The sequence below is a fragment of the Numida meleagris genome, chromosome 5 (assembly GCF_002078875.1).
Source record: "Numida meleagris isolate 19003 breed g44 Domestic line chromosome 5, NumMel1.0, whole genome shotgun sequence".
NCBI classification, from domain to species: Eukaryota; Metazoa; Chordata; class Aves; order Galliformes; family Numididae; genus Numida; species Numida meleagris.
The window spans coordinates 38,789,006-38,809,401 of record NC_034413.1 but is presented as its reverse complement, the minus strand read 5'-3'; the positions used below and the strand labels follow the sequence as shown (position 1 = coordinate 38,809,401).

Genomic DNA, 20,396 nt, shown 5'->3' with positions numbered 1-20,396 from the left:
AGTCCTTCCAAACAACTGCTCTGTCAGCTCTTTATTCTTACCCTCTTTTCTCACTAACGTTGCCTTTAGCATTTTATTCCCACATTCTCTCTTTGTACTCCCAGCTTTATCCCCGCTACCCCATGCTGCCCCTCTCTGACCTTGACTTTCCACAGCCGCCACTCCTTTTCAGTGCACTTGGGCTCTTTCTCTGCACACAGACCTCTCCTGGTGGCTGCAGTGACCTGGAGCCTGCTTTCAGCTGTCGCTGCAGCACAGCCAGAGATGCTTGTGCACATTCTGGGTACACAAAGACAGAAGAAGTAGAAGCTAGTTCAGAAGGTGCACTGAGTGCATTCACGTGCATTTATTGCATCTCCTGTCTGTAAGAGTAGGTGCACATTTCTCTTTCCTCATCCCTTCATGCATTGATTGGTGTGTAGCTTCCAAGGGCGGGTCAGCAGGGGACAGGAGAAATCATGTGAGTGGTGATGGGTCAGAGATGCCTGCTTGGAGGAAGGTTCACACACGTTCTCCTGTGAGTACACAACACTGCTCTTCACAGTTGGCAAGGGAGAGACGTTGGTGTGGATACAGGTGGGGCTTGGCCCCACTCGCAGCTGCTGGTACATGGCAGGGCTGGCTGGTTATCAGGGTCTGACCAGCAGCATGAGCCCTAGGGTGAAAAGGGCATCGTGTCACTGTGTTTTGTGTGTTACCAGCTCCCCTACTGGGGTGAATCAACTGTTGCATTGACAGAGTGGTCTTCAGTCATGATGGACCAGGCACAATTGGAAATCTCACTCAGCACGTGCATGAGTTATTGTTATTTCAATCTTAAGTTCAGCAGTGTTCATACTTCGTTGGTGTTTGTTTTGTTTTTGTTTGCTCTTCTATTTTAACGATTGCAGAAAACGCTGTAAAAAGCATTTTAAAAACAAACTATAAGAGACGTGACCTCCTACTGTAAGTAGCTGTTCATTGATTTCTGAGTTGTTCTCCCATTTATATTAAAAGCAAATTAGCTCTTAAAAAAGTGTGCTTATTTAAAATGTCAACATGTACCGAAGTCCAAAACAAATACTGTTTTAAAAACTAGTTACCTGTTATGTGTATTTACTCACCCTCAAAGGATTAAATATCTGGTTCTTTGTTTTGAACCTGAAGTGGTTTCTTCCTGCACGAGTCCTGAAGAGTTTATTTTTAGCGAAAAAACTGATGTAGTTGCTACTTACGTCCAGTGCTGCTTTTTGGGTGATGCCAAGTCCTGGGAAAGGCAGTGAGGCCTCACTGCATTGCCCTGGCTGACGGTCTTGCATTGACTGCTTCAGTATTGCACATCAGCTGTAATTGTACACATTTTTTTTTACACATTTTTACACATCAGCTGTAATTGTACAGCTGATGGGTCAGAAAAAGCAGAAGCCATTCGGTTTTCCCACCTCCGGCTTGGCTGGGAAATGCTGATGGTAGTAAATATTTTGTTCCAGACAGTAAACTAAAGAAGATACGACCCAGGGAATGCACAGGAACAAGTATTTGCAGTAATGTGGGCTCATTTTTAAAGCATCGCTTTCTTGAACTGACATTTGTATGACTCCTTTTTAAACACCTTCCATATTTAAAGGCAATGTGTGCACAGGAACTGATCCCTTGGTGTTTTTTTACAGTGGTTAGACAGCATGGCAGAGGCCTCTGCCTAATGTGCATGTGGCTGGGAGCTGGAGGACCACTCAGCAGAGCTTTCAGGGCTGCTCCCAACTCATGGCACAAGTTTGCCATTTGTGTGCCTTAGAGATACGGATTATGTTCAACTCTTGCTGAAAAGGTGGCCAGGAAAACAGCAGAGAGGTGATGTATCCAGCCAAGCTCCCTTCCTGTGCCAGCTCTTTTCACCTGGTCTCTGCGGTGCATCTTTCTCCGAAGGCAGCCTGAACATCCATACCTTTGGGGTTCAGTGTGCTGTACAATTACAGGTTTCTCTTTCCATGAGCCGTGTGCCTCTTCTGACCTGTTCAGTTGGCTAGCTGGTGAGTCCTGCTGACTAAATTAATCTGTCACATCCTCACTGATGACACAGTAGCTTACAGTCAATGAGTTTATTGAGGAAGCGATGCTTGTCAGTTGTGTTGTGGTTTCATTTAATTTAAAAGCTGATGGTCCCATTATTTCCCTTCATACCTCCTGCCAATTACTGTTGATATTGCCAACATATCCAGATCAAGGACCTGCTTACGGCAAAATATTTGCACTTTCGAAAGTCATTTGAGAACAAATATTTGCATTCTGCAAAACTGTGTTACTGCTTTTTTCTTCATTATTTGTGGTTCATATGACTTATTCATACTGTTTTGATTGCTGCTGTGGGTTCCTCTTTAATCCGAGTGCAGAAGGCAATACTAAGAGTTTTTAATAATTCCAGTACTAAAGCCCAAGGTGTGCCTTCATGTTTCCATCAGAAGCAGCAGCAGGTGCAGCCCCGTTCCTACTGCCCTGCTTGATCAGTCCCAGTGGCCTCCGGGGGCGGCTGAGCGGGAGGTCAGGACCCGCCCTGGAGGGGCTGTTGAATGCCTGGGAACAAATCCATTAGCTATTTTGTTTATAGCCCAGCTGCACTCAGAATTGCAGTACCTTTGGGGGGGTAGGAAATCCTTAGGTCCTGTGTGCTTTTCAAATGGTCAAAGATAGCAAATAGCCGCTTTGTATCTTCCTTTTCTGCAGAAATATGTCTGGGCTGTTTCGCCTTGCGCTGCAGCACAGGTTCCTCTGTGCTTTTGTTGTTGACTGGATTCGCTGTGCCAACAATTAGTGCTGGTTACCTTGGAAACTGCTCTGCACCCTGCTGAGGATTTTGACAGGCACATTTTGACTGAAATTGCTTTGTTTTCCCAATTCTGCAAGCACACATGTAGCTAATCCTTTTGCTGTGCCCTGCCTGTGTTCCATTCCTAAAATGTAGCAAAATTAATGAAACGTATTATTTTATCCTTTCCATCTGTTTGCATCTTTCTTTATCCGTTTTAGCCTGAGTCTTCCATGAGTGTTAATTACCCTTTGCTTTAAACAAGCTCACTGTTAATTTTCATGATGGGGTCCGAGGGGTGACATTGTGAATGCATGTGCAGCTTTGACACGATTTTCTGTCTCCTCCTCTCCGTCTCTCTTTCCCTTTCCTTTGCTTTTCTCCTGGAGCGTTTGTTGTGCTGTGTGGTTCCAGCACGTTAAACTTTGTTTATGCCCTAACCAAGCTCTGCTTTGCAGAGACCAGATGGCCTCCTCCGTGGCTACGGCGAACTCGAGATCTGCTGCCACTTTAGCGGTGTGAGATAAAGCTTCTGCTCGAAAGAGCAAGGGGTGGTGTTGCTCCTAGCTGGGGAGGTGGAATTGTGGCAACACCAGGGCACCCACCTGCAAGGCAGGAGGATGCTGTAAGCATCCCCCTAAAACCAGTCCTCAGAGTAGTAGCACAGCATTGCATTGGGGGTGGGGGGGTGGAGAAAAGGTACTGCTGGGTGGGGGCTGTCAGAGGCAACTGTCTCAGCAGTGTCACATAGGCAGTCATGTTCACAGCAAACTCATTTCCTCAACAGATTGTGCCTGAGGTTATGGTAGGTTGGGAGAGGAGAAAGTGCCTGAGGCTGAAGGAGAACAGTTAAAAGGGGCATAAAGGGAACAGACACACCATGCATTGCTGCGGAGATCTATCAGATCTAATTTCAGCTCTTGCCATTACAGTTTCCAAATATTTCTAACAGTTTTCTGGAAATATTTGGTGAAAGCTCAGACATATATTTAAAAGACTTCTGTGACCATCCGTACATCTGTCACTGGGGCTGGTGAATCTCTGTGTTAAAAAACTTAATGGGCTGGAAGGGTTTCCTGGGAAATGAAAATGATGTAGGTAATGGATTCAGGTGCCAGTGGAGGCATCTGCAATCCATCGACAACTGCAGCAGCATCAATAAGAAAGGAAGGAGGTTTTGAAATGACATGTTGGCCTTCAAGCAGGCTCTGATCCCATATCTTTGGGTCTGCTGGAGCCATCCTCTGGTCTTTAACCGTGCTTTTACAGACCCTGTGCCCCTGAGTTGTCTGTGGGGCAAGGAGACTCCAGATGTCCCGCTTTGGTGTGCTAGGGGCTGGGCTTTGTCACACCGAGGAGAATAATCGTGCTTGCTTCTAGGACCAGGAGCAGAAGGTGCTCACAGGTTTGAATTTTAATTTTGGCTTGAGTTAACACAGCGGACAGGATGGATGCATGCTCTCTCAGCATAGCACAGTCCTCTCATCCCTGCCAGAAAGTGACCACAACACAGTTAGCAACCAGACAGCCATGAGCTGGCAGCCCCATCAGAGCATGGTCTGAAGTGACAGCCCGTAGGAGAGCGGTAGAAGTGCCATCCCTATGCCTTTTAGCTCCTGGCCTCTCAGCTCAGCCTGCCCAGTGTGAAGAGCTCATGCTGAGGATGATTTGCAATGTCTCCTCTCGCTATGGAAATCATATCTGAGGGCCACCTGGGCTTTTGGGTACCACACTCCCTCTGCAACCAGACTGGGAGGCTCAGTCTGTGCCCTGTAAGCAGCTGACATCTTGGTAAAAATAAACAGCCTTGCTGCTGGTCTTGTGTTGTGCTGGAGTTGTATGTGAAGCCAACATCTGTGTTGCCTTTAAGAAATATACGTTTGTTGTTACTTGTCATTTGTTAGTGCTGTTTTTGAAGGCACAAAGCAGAGGCAGGGAATGTCTACCTGGCTAAAGAGAGAGAAAATAAAACATTACAATCAAAGCTCTCTGCCATGAAGGCAACGCTTTTAAGCTGTGAAGAATTTGCCTAGCATCCAGGCTGGCTAACTCTCCTTTTTCTTTTTTTTGTTCTTTATCATTAGGCTTCCTTGAACTTTAACTGAACCATAAGGAAACTATGAAGAGTCTCAATAGCTGCCCTGTGAGGATTTGACTTACCCATTGGATCTGCTATTTATAGTGTCCATTAGTACAAAAATGTCTGTCCTTTAGCAGCAGTCATGTATAGCAAAAGCACCGCTGTTCTGGTGAACTGCCTGTGCCTCCTGTGTCACCCAAAATATCCATCAACAGAGTGCTCAAAGTGAGCCTTTCCTGATTTTAAAATAGAAAAAAAATAACAACCCTGAGGCCGTTTATATTTTTTATTTATGTATTTTGCATAGTCTGAAATTACCATTTTTCAGGAGGCAGCGTTTTACCTCCAGCTGCATCTGCCTGTTCAACATAATGTGTGTCCCAGGCAAATTAGATCAGGAAGAGAGCTGAGAGGGCAGAAGCTGTCTTCCAGCCTTGGAGGGCCCATCTGCACCCCAGAATCGGGCTGTATGTAAACAAGTATAAATTTGTAACAAAAAAAAATAATTTTTAGTCGAGATTTGTCGTACCTTGCTGAGAAGAAGCAAGGTAGTGCTGTGGTAGGTTGGGTGGCAGAGAACAGGTGACCAAGTAGGTTTCCTCTGGATATACTCCAAGGTACTAAATGTGGTATATGTTTGGATATTCTGTTTCTGAAAAAATTAATTGGGGCCTTTTCTTGTAATTTTCATGTGCAAATAATCTTAAAAATTGATTTTCTTAAGTCTTCCTAATTGTGTCTTGCTTTGTTCCTCTGACCTAACAGTGCAGACTTAGGATGTTACTTCTGCTGGTGTCATAGTTAGTAGAGTGTGATGGAAGTTTTGACAGAAGGGTCATGTCACATCCTCCAGGCATGAAGTGCAGTGGCATCAGCATGGGGTGTTCCAGAGCCACGGTATTCCCTGCAAAGCTCTGTGCCCTTCTCCATGCTTATCAAAGCTGTCAGAGCAGAGTTCCTTCGTGTTCTCGAAAGAACAGAATGTGAGCAGGGAAACACTGCATGTCAAAGGATGCTTTTTACAAGAAAGACTGACTTCCTACCTGCATGTCCTGCCATGCAAGGCATGAGGTGCAGTGTGGGGCAGGGCACCAGGTGTCCCTGGGAAGAGGGAATGCCAGTCTGGAGAATTAATCTTCCCACTTTTCTCCTGCATCATTTGTGCTTTGCAGTCTGCGTGTGCCTCACAGCATGGGGAATTGTCAGGACCAGTAAGGATTTCAAGGCACTGTTTGTATCCAGTCCGCTGCTGCACGATATCAGCACCATGTAACGATCGGGGAGGGTTTGTGAAGTATCATCTCATCCATGTTCCTCACTATGGAGGTGCAGAGGAACACCCCCAGCATCCAGCAAGCATGGAAGCGGGAAAAATTATAAAACTCCAAAATGAGATACAGGAGCCTAAAATGCAACGGCCAAGATTGATGGCTTTTAAATCAGCGTTATTGCTCTTTGGTCCATATGACTATAGCCACATGCATGACTTGATTATGGGCCTTGATTCGATCTACATAACAAAGTGGAGTTTCATGTAATACACTGAGGGCATGTTGTTGACTAGGGGGACAGAGAAGCAGAGCTGCCGTGCCTAGTCTTCTGCTGGTACACGCATCTGTATCACATAGTCTCTTTCATAAATATATTGAGCTCCATCTCAAAGCCGAATGAGCTTTTTCCTTCCATGGGGAAGACTTTGCCAGAGCTTCATGCCTCTGAGAGAGCAAAACATCTTCAGATTTCAAGTCTGATTTATTCTTGGTCATTTTTCTAGTCAATTTATCCTTGGTTTTGCTCATCTATTCTTGGGTGAGCAGTTTTTTAAAATCGACTTATTTTTTCGTTGCTTGATGGTGGTTCCGACACATTCGTCTGTCAGCTCTCGGTATTGGCTGCAGCCAGTAATACTGTGTTGTAGTCCCTGCCGTCCTGGCAACCAGTCAAGAGGGAAGCGAATTGTAGGATATAAATACCAACAATTATGAAAGTTCTTTGCCAGTGGGTTGTTTTTTTAATATCTCATTACATACTCAGTTTGTTCAAAAGAGAGATTAACGGAGCATTTTGTTTTTAGATGAACATGACCGTGAAAGTCGAGTAACTTGCATCTGTGCTTCTCGGGAGAAAAATTTGGCTTTTCTGAAGCACAAATGAAAAGGAATAACTTTGCATTAAAAATGCTGAGAAATTCTGTCAGAGTGCTCATAGTGAGATGAAGCCATTATTAATCTAATGGACAGCGTCCCTTGTTAGGATGGTTGCTGTAAAATTACAAGTAGGGCATTGATTTAAATATACTTCCCCTTCCCTTGCCCGGAGGGAGCGGTAATGGATGAGCAGAGAGCTTTTATTTCTGCCCCCAGGGATGGTGTTTAATGGGGGCTCTGCGAGAGCCTCCTGGCAGAACGAGGCTGTTGCCGTCTGCAGTGGGGTGGAGCAGTGCCGAGCGATTCCTCACCCCTCCTGGACACATTGCACGTTGCTGGTTGTGGAGACAAGCAAAGTGCAGGTCTGGGGGCACCCAGCTCTGTAGAGCATGCAGCAACCCTGGCGGCTCCCCTTCTGCTCCCCTTCCCTGCCCAAGCACCAGCAGCAGTTGGGAGCAAACCAGCATCCCAGTCCAAGGCCTGCAAGTCCGTCCTGCGCCAGGGATGTTCTCTTCTGCGGTCCGTTTGTGTGGTATTCAGCACTGCTGGTTAAATAAAACTTTAGGTTGCAGTTGTAAAAGGGATGAGGAGGACAACATACGCCTTTTAATCATACTGAAATATTTGGCTCTTCTGTTTCAAGTCCCTCATCGGCATATCCTTAGATGCGTAAGTGCCTTTAATGCATATTAACTGTGTGCTGATGGAGAGGAAATATCATCCAAAGTACAAGTAAGAATACAGCTAACTCCATACATAAAATGTCAAGAAATGCAATTACTCAAGTGATTGTGCTACTACGGTTTGCAAAACAGTACATCAAAAAAAATGTTGCAAGACGTTTTATAAATGGTCATCATAAAATTTTGCAGTTGTTGCACATTGTCCCTAACAGACCAAAGAAAGAGCATTTAATAATGCTGCTTTGTGCATCTTACTGCAAAGGCTGGAGTCCTGGTCTTTATAAACACTCAGCGTTTTCCACTGAGGTCTTTTGAATATCTTGTCTTTCTGTTTCATTTTTAATGGTCTGCTTTTAGTTCAGGAAAATATTACCTTTTAAAAAATGCTTTAAGTCAGTCTACTTTTTTTAATATTTCATTTAATCTTTGTAATTTTTGAAAAATCCTTCTCATCATTATGCTTTTCTTTGTGTCTTTTTTTTCTCTTTTTTTCTGCTGCCACAGAAGAAGTGTCTGCAAGGATAGTACAAGTAGTAACAGCGGAAGCTGTAGCAGTCCTGAAAGGTGAACAGGAAAAAGAAGCTCAGCACAAAGATCAGCCTGGACCACTACCTATAGGTAAAACAAGATGAAGAATGTTGAAAGTATCCTTGCATCTGCAAACATTATATATACATATATTAAAAAAAAAAACCCAAACAGCAAACAATGCAGCTGTGTATTCATGTAGGTTATAGTCATGGGTAAACTACAGCATCACGCAGTACTGTCACCCATATTGCCACATTTCTTCATTGCCCTTTGGCAGTCTCGTTCACTGTGTGCCCATTACAGCAGCTTTCCATCTATCTCCTGAGCAGAGCAGCTGTGACTGTAGTTGGCGGAGGTGGTTTTGTCGTTGTCATTTGTTGGGATGAAGCAACACTGAGAACTCCGTTGTGCTGAACTGTGGGAGAGGAAGGTTGATGTCTGAAGAGACAAAGATTAGGGGAGAGACTTTTTTTTTGTATATACAAAAAGAGTGAGATTTTGCTGTTTGGGTGGCAGCTACTCCAGAATGCAGATGAGCTTCTTGACAATACACAGAAAGGAATAGGGCACCCAGGGTGAGGGTGTGAGAGGGGACAGTGGCCATCACTGTGAGGCAGAGGGAGTGACACCAGGTGGAAGCAGGTGTGGTGCACCAGACTGGGTACGGTCCAAAATGCAACTGTATGTATATATGACTAACTGTACAGCCATTCATAGCTACAGTGCTTCCTCACTGCCAGAAAGCTTCCACAGTAGCCCAGAGCATGTACACAAACACCAGAGAAAGACCATACGCTGTCCTGGAGTGATAAAAAGCCTGCCCCTGGGATAAGTGTTGCTGAGAGTGTGTATGTTGTGATCAAATCAAAATAATACCTTGTGGTATTTTCCCCAAAGGCACTCCACTTTACTTGGTACAGTGGCTGGACCCTGCTTAGGAATGAATTAAAGTCAATGAGTAATTAAAAATACTTGTTGTAAATTTGATTCCCTAGGTGTTTTGCTTCATTGGATTAATTTTGAGCTGGAAGTTCAGCAGAGCGATGTGTGCCTCAGTAATTCCCTTCTTTGCAGATACTCAATATTACGTAGAAGACCGCGATTCCACAAAACACTTCATCCATATTTAAGTACATAGTGCTTCACCGGGGCCTATGTGAGGCAAACAAGTATTCAGTTACATGTAGTTAGGTAAAACACTTCAAACATAGTAAGAAGTACTTCCTCAGTTAGCAAATGCTGGTGTTACAGTTCCTGTGGTCATTCACTGTTACATAAATGCAGCTAGAATGGGACTGTGGTGAAGACAGAAATATTCTAGACAAATACTCTAGAAACACTCTAGACAAGCACATCTGAAGGGCAAGTCACATAGGGGTCTCTTCCAAACCACATTGACATCAGGAGAAAGAAGGCCAGGAAAATTCTTCTGGAGCTTTGAAAGTGACCTTTCCATGCTTAGGAAGAAGCCATGAGTCATAAACTGGGATCTGCTTGTTGGGAGGTACCATTTATGTAACGCAGATCTGTTAAAACAGACTCATTACTTCTTTTCTCTTTTTCTTTCAAAACATCATTCAAGTCACATTAGGGAGTTTGGTTTAAAAAGAAATCTCAAAATGATTAGTATGAAATCAGATGCAGAGATTATGTTGAATTCATTTGAGAAGCAGCTTGTTCAGGGTTTTATCATACTTCTATTGAAATTAATGAACAAACATCATCTGGTTTCAACATGCAGACTCGTGACTGGAAATGAATTTAAACATAACCTAAGTGAAGCTTAGATTTCATAGCATCTCACTCAGCTCAATTGTTAATAGGTCATAGCTGACATAAGTTCTCCGTGCTGATGTCTTTTGTATTTAGACGAGGAGTATTTGCATACATTCTGTAATCAACTTCGAACTCAGTAGAAGAAAAAGAAAAAAGAAAAGCTTGTGAAGCGTTTTGTGTTCATGTACTCAAGGTAAACTGAAAAGACTGGACACCAGTTTCTCACTGTTACAGCTAATCAACCTGAATTCATAAAATCTCTCCTGCACAGATGCTTTATTGTTGTTGCCTTGAGTGACTGAAGGCTAAGTGGCAGTAGTGATCTAAAAGATAATTTCATACTTCATTTTTTGTATTGTACTCTGACCAGAATATTGAAAATAATGCATTTCGTCTAAGAAAACAAATCTTTTTAATATAACTTGAACAATCCGGGTACTCCTGCAAATCCCTGATGTGCAAGTCCCCATCGACTGATTCCCTCAGCTGGGCAGCACAGGCTGACTGCAGCCTGCATCAAGCATTGATCTCCTGGGAATTAATTGCTATATCTCGTTTTCATTGTTTGATTTCCAGCAGTTGAAGAGTCAGCCAACCTGCCTCCTTCCCCACCTCCATCGCCAGCTTCTGAGCAGACTGGAGCTCTGGAGGAAGGTAAGGGTCTCCTGGACGTTGCAGTGTACAGCTGCCAGCAGAGGGATGAGACATGAATCTAAAGCAAGGGGGAATCAGAAAACGGAGATACTTCCTTCAGCTTCATGTGGAAAGATAAGGCATTCCCCAGCAGTAACTCCCCATCTGCAAACCAACTGCAGTGCATGGATGAGGTAGACACATATGCACAGAGGTAACTGACAGGATATGTTAAGTACGTCCATATTGAAGAAAAAAAGATGGTGATGCTAACTAACCCTTTTATCTGTCACATGTAATATCAGCCAAGATGTCTGCTATTCTAGTGTGGTCACCAAAACTGATTCAATATGGGTAATTTTTATTTTCTTAGGATTTTTTTTTTGTCTGGTTTCTGTTTTATTTTGTTTTGAATCACCATTAACTTTGGATTTGGAATCTTAAATGCATGAAAGTAAGGAGACTGAGAGTTGGATCATTTTTCTGATCTTCAGCCTGTAATTCCTGCTTTGATGCGGTGGGGGTTTGTACACATAGTGCAGGAGTCAAATTCTAGTCTCACAAAGAAAATTTCTGTTATTGTCTGCACAATGAATATTCAGTCTCTGTAGCCCATGATCTCAGCTTTTTCCTCCTGCTAAAATCCCCTCATCAAAGAAATTAAGCATTCACTTAATTTTTAAGTAAAGTCTAAATCCTAGTGAAGGTGTCACAGTGGTAAGCATGTATGTCAGTGATTTGTTCAACAGAAAAGGAGTGCTGCATCAAGGCCATCAGTATAGAGAGAAAACAATATACCAAAACTGAGTCGTATCATGTGGATATAAGGAAAGAATTTGGGTTCAGAATCTCCAGGGGACTGTCAGCTGAACTCTCCCATGTGAATAGTGTTTCTGTGTGTCCATTTATTTCCTTCTCTTTTTTTTTTTGTCAGCTTTTTTTTTTTTTTTCCCTCCCAGTAAATGTATGGAAGTAATTTCTTATCATTTGCTGAACGAAGTTTGTTAGTATTTTAACATGGAGATGCTATTAACTTTGCAAGTGGATAGCTCCTACTTCATAGGAGCTAATATAGTCTGTCTCTCAGTTTATCAAGACACTGCAGTTAGGCATGTTCAATCCTCCCATCATTTTTGAGATAACGCAATTACAACTTGTGTTAACAACAACAGTTGGCAGTCCACTATACTGGGAATACATAGTGGATATATGGTCAGTAACCAGTGTGTAAAATTTGATTCATTGGGTGGTGGTTTTGTTGTGCTGGTTTTGTGTGTGTGTGTATTCTGAAAAACTAGTACAACAATTTTCATCGTCAAAACTACTAACTGAAAAGGAAGCTGGTAGAGTGTTAGCAAGACTTCTAGAATTGTTATCAAGATTTTCATTAGTTTTTTTCTATTTTTATAGAGTTCACTTGAGTAGCTCTGCATGTGCTTTTTGATTTTTCATATCACAATAAAGGCCTGGTGCTTCTGCTTCAGGCAAATGTCATTGTTGTTCCATTACTCTTCGTTTAGGATTAGCTTTAAGTATTAGTTCTATTAATGATATTATTTGCATATATTTTTAGGGTTTTATAAGGCAATCATATTGATTGTCAGAAGATTAAAAATTGTCTCCTAAGGAAATGGACACCATCTTGCAAGTTGTACTAGCAGAAGAAGGTGGCAAAATGTAAAATAGCACAATGTTATTGTCGTTAACTGGACAGTGCTGTTCAGAGCTGTGTGTATGTCTCAGCACATCACATAATGGCACTGTTTTTTTTCTTCCTCACATGTAGAATTGAGTTAATATAATAGCACTTACAGTTGCTTTTTCCCAAAATGTCAACATTGTCCATTTTCAGTGTAGTTAGTGGGCTAGAAGAACACAAAATTTTGTGTTCTGCTCTGTGTTGGAAACTGTGGTCCTCATTTTCTGTGGGTTGGTTGAGTTTTGCTGACCTAGGGGAGCCAGTCCTGTCATTTTGATTCAGGCAAACCTGCCATTTGGAAGAGTTTACCTCAGTAGGTTTTGACCCAGTTTGTACTGTACTTGTCTAAACCTTCAGTTCCCTATACCATCGGGCTCTCCATCCCCATGCACCTTTACATTGTCTGTCTTTCTACTCAGTAGAATACAATTTATAAATTTATTCAGTTCTAAAGTTGTTGAAGGAAAAAAGGCGAGTGTTTGGTGTGTGTATCTGACTTCCTTTTTTTTTCTGTTTTCTCGAAACATTTTCCTAGCGCACTTGTCAGTGTGTGTTGGCATTGCTCTGAATTCAGAGGAGACTTCCTTCAGTCATAGTAGGAAGGAAATCACTGTTGTAGACATGACAAAGGTGGATGTGGCCAGCCATGCAGCAAACACAAATTATTAAAAAAAAAAAAAAGGTAGGAAAGACAAAGAGGTTTGTGGGTCAAGTGTATTTCATCAGAGAAGGGAGTCAGTGGATGTAGGTTTCTTTCTTTCGTTTGGCTGCAAAAAAAGATTTCGATGAGCCTGTCCCTTTTTACTGCTGCAGAAGGTAAGATATTTAATTTGCCCAATTGACATTATTTCATTTATTTCACCTGTTGTAACATAATTTTGCTCAGGAAATTAAATTTTCGCTAGCACTGTCTAATCCTTTTATCAGTTATATCTGGTCATGCAGGACTGATGTGGTGTTCTTTTGCCAGCCTGGCATTTCTTTTGTGCTCTGTGCCTTTTGACAATGGTCTGCAATGTCTTCATGTAAAAATTCTTCTAAATGTTATAAGATAGGAGGATACCTTGAGGGACTACCTTCCATTTTGAAATAAGCATTTCAGGATATGCATTATATATCAAATAAGAATATTCTGCAAACTGAAAGGAACCATATGTCCTATAAAAAAGGATCTATATACAGTAAGAATTATCTCATGAAAGGCATTTTTGAAATATACCTGCAAGCTAAAGCTGAATTAGCCTTTGTGAGAAGTGATTTTTATCTTGGACTTCAGAATACAGTGGGAATTCTTCCTATGCTTTAGATGAAAACTATTAGAAGGGACTAAAGTAACAAAGGAGTTTTTTTGTTGCATAAATAAAAGCATATTCCTCTTTAAAGATTTAATTGTCATGTTAGTGAAATTATCTGCAGTAAGTTTGAAAATGTCTTTAATAAAACTGATAAACAATGTAAATCTGTGATAGCCACAGACATAATGGTTCCAATTAGACTTTCAAGTGATTTTGGCCCATTACAGTAGTGTGTATTTGAGCATTTTTAATGTTGTCAGTCCTGTCGTGTTAAAAAGTAGAAGCAGACCTGTATTTTTTTGCCCTCATTCCATGCAGAACCCATGAAGAAACAATTTCCATCTTTGTTTCCATCAGTCTAGAAAAATTACAGTTTCTTTTTCATCCTTATTGGTGCATTTTACATCTGAAGGGTCCATGGTTAAATATGATCCACAGCTAGAAAGAGAACATCCACTTTTCTCATTGCACTTCTGTCTCTTTAGTGCTCTACCTCCTCCCTCCTTTGTGCATGTCCTCCCTCCCTGTTGCACTTCTGGCCACGAGAACCTTCTGTTCTCTTCTTCACAATACCATGGTTCCAGCAAAAGAGATAACAAGCGCATCGCACCCCTTTCCACTCTTGTCCACAGTGATAAACATAAACTAGTGTGAGGGCATCTGCACAGCAACAGGAGTTGTAGTCTTGAATGTTCTCAGGAGAGAGTTGACTCCTGGTCTGTTACATGCTGTGACATGTCTTCATCCTCTGAAACTTACCTTTTGCACACAGTGAGCCCCATCAAATCAGTCACTGAATTTTGTAGAAGTTTATATCGAGGAGAAATCTGTGGGTTATGCATTGCAGATGGATCAAGACGAGAAGATGCTGCACTGCAACCTTGTTGCCAGCTCTCAAGTACTAGGGAAAGGTGGGAGCCCAGGTTCAGCCCTGTATTTAGCTTCTCTTATTGCACTGCTCAGCAGTTTCCTGCTCAGCAGAGGTAGGCTGCTGCCATTTTTCTCTACACCTAGTTTTTAAACATGCATAAAGTCCTGCATCTGTGGTTTATATTACACTACAAGGCTGAAGCATCCAAATTATCAGTAGTTCCAGGCAATGTTTGTATCCTGAACAAAACTGTGGGTATGACTCTTGTAAAGTTCTTCGGGCGGTATTTGTATTTGTGCATATGTGCACATAACATGTATTCATTACTGGTCAGGCCAGCTCAGGGTTGTCACAGACTCTTAAACACAGATAGTCTTTCTTTTGCAGCACAGTAAGACATATTGGACCTACTAATACTAAAATTGATGAATAATTTTTCTCTCTCTTTTTTTTTTTTCATTGATTGAGCCTGACTGGGTTATTATTACAGCATCCTTTTCTGAGGCAGAAGAAAGACTCCTGCTGCCATGTTGGGGCAGAAAGCAGAGGGTGACTTTTTGTTTGTTTGTTTTTTATCATACAGATGTTATCTTGTTATGGTGCCCTATATAAAGAAACTTGAAACTCACTGTTATTTGCCAGCAAGAAGCATAGAGCTCTTATAGATGGGGTTTGTTTGATCACAAGGTGTGACCAGATGATAGAGATGGATAAAAATTGCTTTCCAAAACTTGGTAATGGTAGTAACAGAGCATTCATGAGCCTTTTTAGTCTTGGGTTGCACACAGAGGTTTGGCTAGTATCAGTTATGCTGTCTGTGTTAAAGCCTTGCTTCCTGACTCAGTGTTTTGTATCTGCGAGGAAAGTTTAGGAAGCTCTGGGAATCTTTAAGTTGTAGTTGTCTGGAGCAAGGCCAGGGTACACTCAGCATGGGCCCTTTCTTGAAGCTACTAGGAAATCCAGTGGGTTAGCTTCAGCTGCTACAGGCACTAAGAAGTCACAAAAAATGGACTTGAAATGTATTTTTTCTCATACTAGAATTCTAGTTTTTTATGGCTCAATTTGTGGTCAAAGTGGACTGTAGCTAGGTCTCCCCTTTAGGTTTGTATGGGTCAGATGGCAAGGCAGTCATTTTTGTTGTGCTGTATTATTTTTGTCTTGGAAAAGCAAACCCACGCTCCCCCTCCCTGTAGCTGTCAGTAGCTGGTGTAGTCCTGAACTGATTATGTGATTATCTGTTGTCAACGGTTTAAGTGACAGGTGAATAAAGGTGTCATTCTGAAGAAGTGGAAAGCTCTGAGGTGGGAAGCTTGTTCACCAACAGAAAAGTGACACGATAGTGTAAAATACAGGACCAGCAGAGAGTGCTGTGAGCAGTTTTGGGTGGCCTTTTTCAGAAAAAATGAAAGCTGGCAATTAGATGAAGGCAGTTTTGTTTGTTTGTTTGTTTGTTTTCTTTAACTGTTACTTATTTATAGGAAAAGGAAAGGAGTGAGCACATTTGAAACAGATAAAACCACAACTGACAAAAAGCAAACTAGCTTACACTATCCATTAAAGGACTTTAAAAAAGAAGTACATCGTGATGAGTACAGTTTATACCTGATGACAACAAAGAATACAAAAGAATACAACTGTCGGGATAGTCCAAAAGTTTTTAAAACAGCCAGTTCAGCTGTAAAATATATATATGAGCATCAATGCAAGTTGTGAGATATGGTTTGTGTACAATGTATATTCCTCTAAATAATGAGTGCAGTCTTGAAATTCATTTATTCCAGTTGTTGGTTCCCAGTGTTCATAGACCCTGTAGGAAGTGCCAGATACGCGGCCACATGTTAAAACATACGGCTGCCCCATCCCTCCATCCTGCATTAATTTGCAGCTTGGCTGATTTCATCCACTCTGCAGTGTGACACAGTGGCTAGTGTTGCTAGAGCATGCATCCATCCTGTCTTGTCTTGTTTCTGTCTGTCTGTCTGTCCTGCAGTTTTTGTCTGTGTGTCTATTTGTAGATGCAGGGGCGGAGGATAAGGTGGGACCGCTACCCCACTGCCCCGGCTGCGGGCCTGCTGCCAGCAGGGAATGGCGTAAATGCCTGGCCCCCTCCATCTCAGTGTCTGTACCCGATGATGAGCCCTACAATTCGGATGAGGAGTACTATGAACACCCTTTGTTCAGCTCAGAGTGGACTGGCTCTAGTACACATCCCAGTGCCACAGTGAAGAGCACAGAGGTCTTGTTGGGCTATGATGAAGGTGAACTGAGCATGGTCCCATTTTGTTCCTCTTCCCCTCTACCCACCTGCCATCCATTCCATTATATGTGTGCCTGGGATTGCTGCTTTCTGGGGAGGGAAAATGCGTTTTCTCCCCACGTGGAAGTGAGACTCCTCCAAAGTCTTTCATTCTCCAAGTGAAGCTGCCGTGTGAGCATTGAATGCAATTTTGGGGTCAATGAAACCATGCTCCTTGCTTAAACCGGGGCTGTAGGTCTACTGACAAAGCTCATAGCAGATGCAAAAGGAGCAGCTAGTTAAAAGAAGCAGGCACTAATTTGTTCTTTGTGCCAGAGGATAACAGCCAGGAACAGTGTGCAGAGTAGGTCAGAAGGTTGTTACTGAAGGTAAGTCAGCTGAGTTAAACTCATGTCTATACCTGAGTTAGCAGTGGAAGATCTTTAGTTCTGCACTAGACAAAGGAAATCAATTTTTTTTCCCCAGTACGTACTGGTGTCTTCAGGCAGTGTTGGGTCATGTTTGATCTCTGGTTGTTCTGTGGATGCACCCAGTTAACGCTCTGTCAGCTGGCTGCAAACAAGGCAGACGTTTTAAAAGGTTTACTGTTTCTTTGTTCCTGTACCCCTTCTTTCTGTGGCCTAAGTACATCAGTAAGTATTATTTTATCTGCGGAGTTTACATAAAATCAAATGGTTTTTTTAGGAATCAGTGGAGAACCTATTTCAGTCACTAATGAGAATTGTGCCTTCTTATCCAAAGCAAACTGGATCACGTTTCATCAGGCAGTATTTGATTAACTCAATCTTGGGACATGGGAGGTTAAGTTAAAAGCAGTTCTGAATTCTCTGGGGATGTGTGTGTCAGGAAGGCGGAGGTCTGTGACTGAAATAGCTCAGTGGGGCATTTCAAGAAAAGGAGACTCATCCACAGTTAACAGGATAATGTAGCCCAATAGTGCAGCAGCACCAGAATGAGATGAATGCAAATAATTGCAGATTGTTAGTGTCAGGATATCTGCCTGAAGCTAGGAGTGTCAGAAAATCACAAGAGTAGCCTTAGAGTAGTTGGGTTTCTGTATTTGTACTTAAAACACTCCTGTTTTTTAGCTCATAGGCAGTGTAATTGCCAGTCACATGCATCCACATCTTGTGAAAATGGAAGATCTCAGTATCTATGAGGGGGGAAGAAGAGGGGGAACAAGCTAGGTTATCAGTGAAAATATAAACTTTATGAAACACCTCTCCTCACTTGCTGCCTATGAGTAAGCATAGGATTTCTTCATTAAGAAACGGTTACGTTACCATCGTAACTTGGGAAAACGAGATATGGTTCAGTTAGTAAAAATGAGATAAATACGTTTTCTAGAGTAAAAATCATTAGAATGCTGAATATTTAAAGTGAGACAGAGTTAGGAGCAGGTGCAGGGAAGGAGCATGAGGATATCTGGCTCAAATCAGTGCTGTCTTAGGCAGTTAGCTGTCACTAGCTAGCTGCACGTGCTTAGAGATAAACAGAAGAGCAGTGCAGTCATGTAACAATGCTTTCCCCGAGGATGCACTCATATTCCAGTTTGCAGCTTGGAAATGTTGTCTTTTTCCAGTATCTGAGCTCATGCAAACTTTTGATATCCCTAGCATTGTTTATGTATCGATTGTTTGCCTGTGTGCATACATGTGCTTATCCATTCTTGAAAACATTTTCATTTGCAATTATTGCCAGGTCTTTTCCAGCTGCTGCAGTGAAGTCTATTTACTTCATGCAAGTTCTTTTTCAGTGATTTTTTTCTTTTAAGTATCCATATTCTCAAAAATTTTATATTATGAGTTGTAATAATACTGAGAGAGCCACAGTATTTTCTTTGCATTAGTGTTGAGAATGGGATTTTTCTCCCCAGATTTTAGCCATTTCTGAGCTATGTGCTCCTGCGTGTACTGACTCAGTAGGGTTCTAATATAGATGATAATGATTTGTCCTCTGGAGGCTTTTCTTCCACCACTTTAAAGGGAACCTAGGCAATGCTTTGCACCAGAAGCCTAATCTGTAGATGTTTCAAGGCTAGGTAGGTACTACTTTTAGCTAATTAAAAAAGATTTAGTGAGTAATTAGTTTTAATCACATGGCATTGAGTGAAGTAATTGCCATAAAAATGGGGTAAAATGACTTCTTTAATTAAAAGAAATGCACACATACAACTACATAAAATTGGAAAAAAAGCAAAGTACAGCAAGTTATTTGAGTAAGGGCCTCTGTCGTCTGGACACTTGCTGTTCTGCTAGGCTCCTTTTACAATCTCCCCATGTGTAAATATCCCTGTAAGACTCAGGCATTGGTCCAGTCCTGATTCTTAATCTTCTGGCTTCTGCTCATTTAAGATACAGTATCTTTCCCTAACTACATTTTTACACATTATTAATAATGTTATGTTTTACATAGTGGTATTTTCTCAGCCTCAAATAGTATTTGTATTCCTTAATTTACTTTTTAAAGGCCATAACTAAAGTAGGTGGTTGATTGCCTAGCTTTAACTGGGTCAGTCTCAGGAGAAAAATCATGCCCTTGTAAATAGGTTTAATTTTAATGCCAGGAGGGTGGATACAGCCACTTCCAGATTCACAGACACTTTCTTCTAAGTCTGATTCAACAAAGTCCTTAAAAATAGGACTGTACATAAAACTCAGAGGTCATCAGGTTTATTTGAGTGTGGCTGATGGTCAGCTCCTTACATTTTTTGCTGAATCTTTTTTGCTGAATCAAAGGATTCACACCAAATCCTAATTTCCTGTTGGAGGAGATACCAGCAGAGCAAAGTAATATTCTGTGTGAACAGCTGTGGTAAGACAGAGTGGAGACTTTCTTCCATGGGAAGGGTAGAATAAAGGCCATTCTTGGTACTAATCTACTGATTCTAGCAGCCTGCAGGTGAAGTAGTATATTTCAGAATTTCAGAGGAATAAATAGTTATATGGTGTTCATTGGTTTCTCTGGCATAATTGGTGGTGAGGAGCCCAGGGCCTAGTGAGGGAGACAGAAAAGCAAACGAAGAGTCCTTGTGTTACACCTGTGATTTTCACCTACAGGGTTCAGATCTCAGGCAGCCTAAGGGAGAAGCGGTTTATAAACCACTCAGTGTAAGAATCTTGGCTGGAGTCTGGTGAAATCATTAGTTACCAGCTATATGCAAGGCTTATTAAGACTGTTCAAGTGTTTGAATACTTTGCCAAATCCAGGACCTGTGTGATAGGCAGACTTGCTGTCATTTAGCAGTCAGTATCAGCAAGGGAAAATAAATTAATGACTCATACCTTACCCCACCTCAACTGAATGTCTTGTACTGGGTTAAACAGCACATTTATCAGAAAAAAAATCAGCATACTTTTTGAGTGCATTGATGCACTGATGTTGTCAGAGCCATCCACCATTCAGTATCATCTCCATTTCCAATGAATATTTAACCACAGTCATGTTTGGAAGAGGTATACCTATAAAGCACTTTCAGCTCTCATCTTACAGTGTAAACGTGCTTCTCTGGGGGAGACTGGGCTTTTTTATGTTTTTTTTTTTTTCTTAGGGAAAAATCAATTCAATTGTGATTAAAATGAGTTGGATTCTAGCAAACTCTTTGACACACAAATCTGAAATGTTCAGAGCTGAAAGTGTTAA

At 41.8% G+C, this 20,396-nt stretch overlaps 1 protein-coding gene across 24 annotated transcripts in view; it reads left to right on the top strand.

Moving 5' to 3' along the window:
• Window positions 1-20,396, top strand: part of MAP2 (microtubule associated protein 2) — a 202,091-nt gene that overhangs the window by 147,834 nt on the left and 33,861 nt on the right. For 20 of the 24 annotated variants that reach the window (XM_021398337.1, XM_021398335.1, XM_021398332.1 and 17 more), the window contains 2 exons: window positions 8,197-8,310; window positions 10,576-10,653. In XM_021398337.1, coding sequence (XP_021254012.1) covers window positions 8,197-8,310; window positions 10,576-10,653 — 192 coding nt within the window. The remainder of the gene's footprint in view (window positions 1-8,196; window positions 8,311-10,575; window positions 10,654-20,396) is intronic. The other 4 variants (XM_021398349.1, XM_021398345.1, XM_021398339.1 and 1 more) reach the window with 2 other exon arrangements.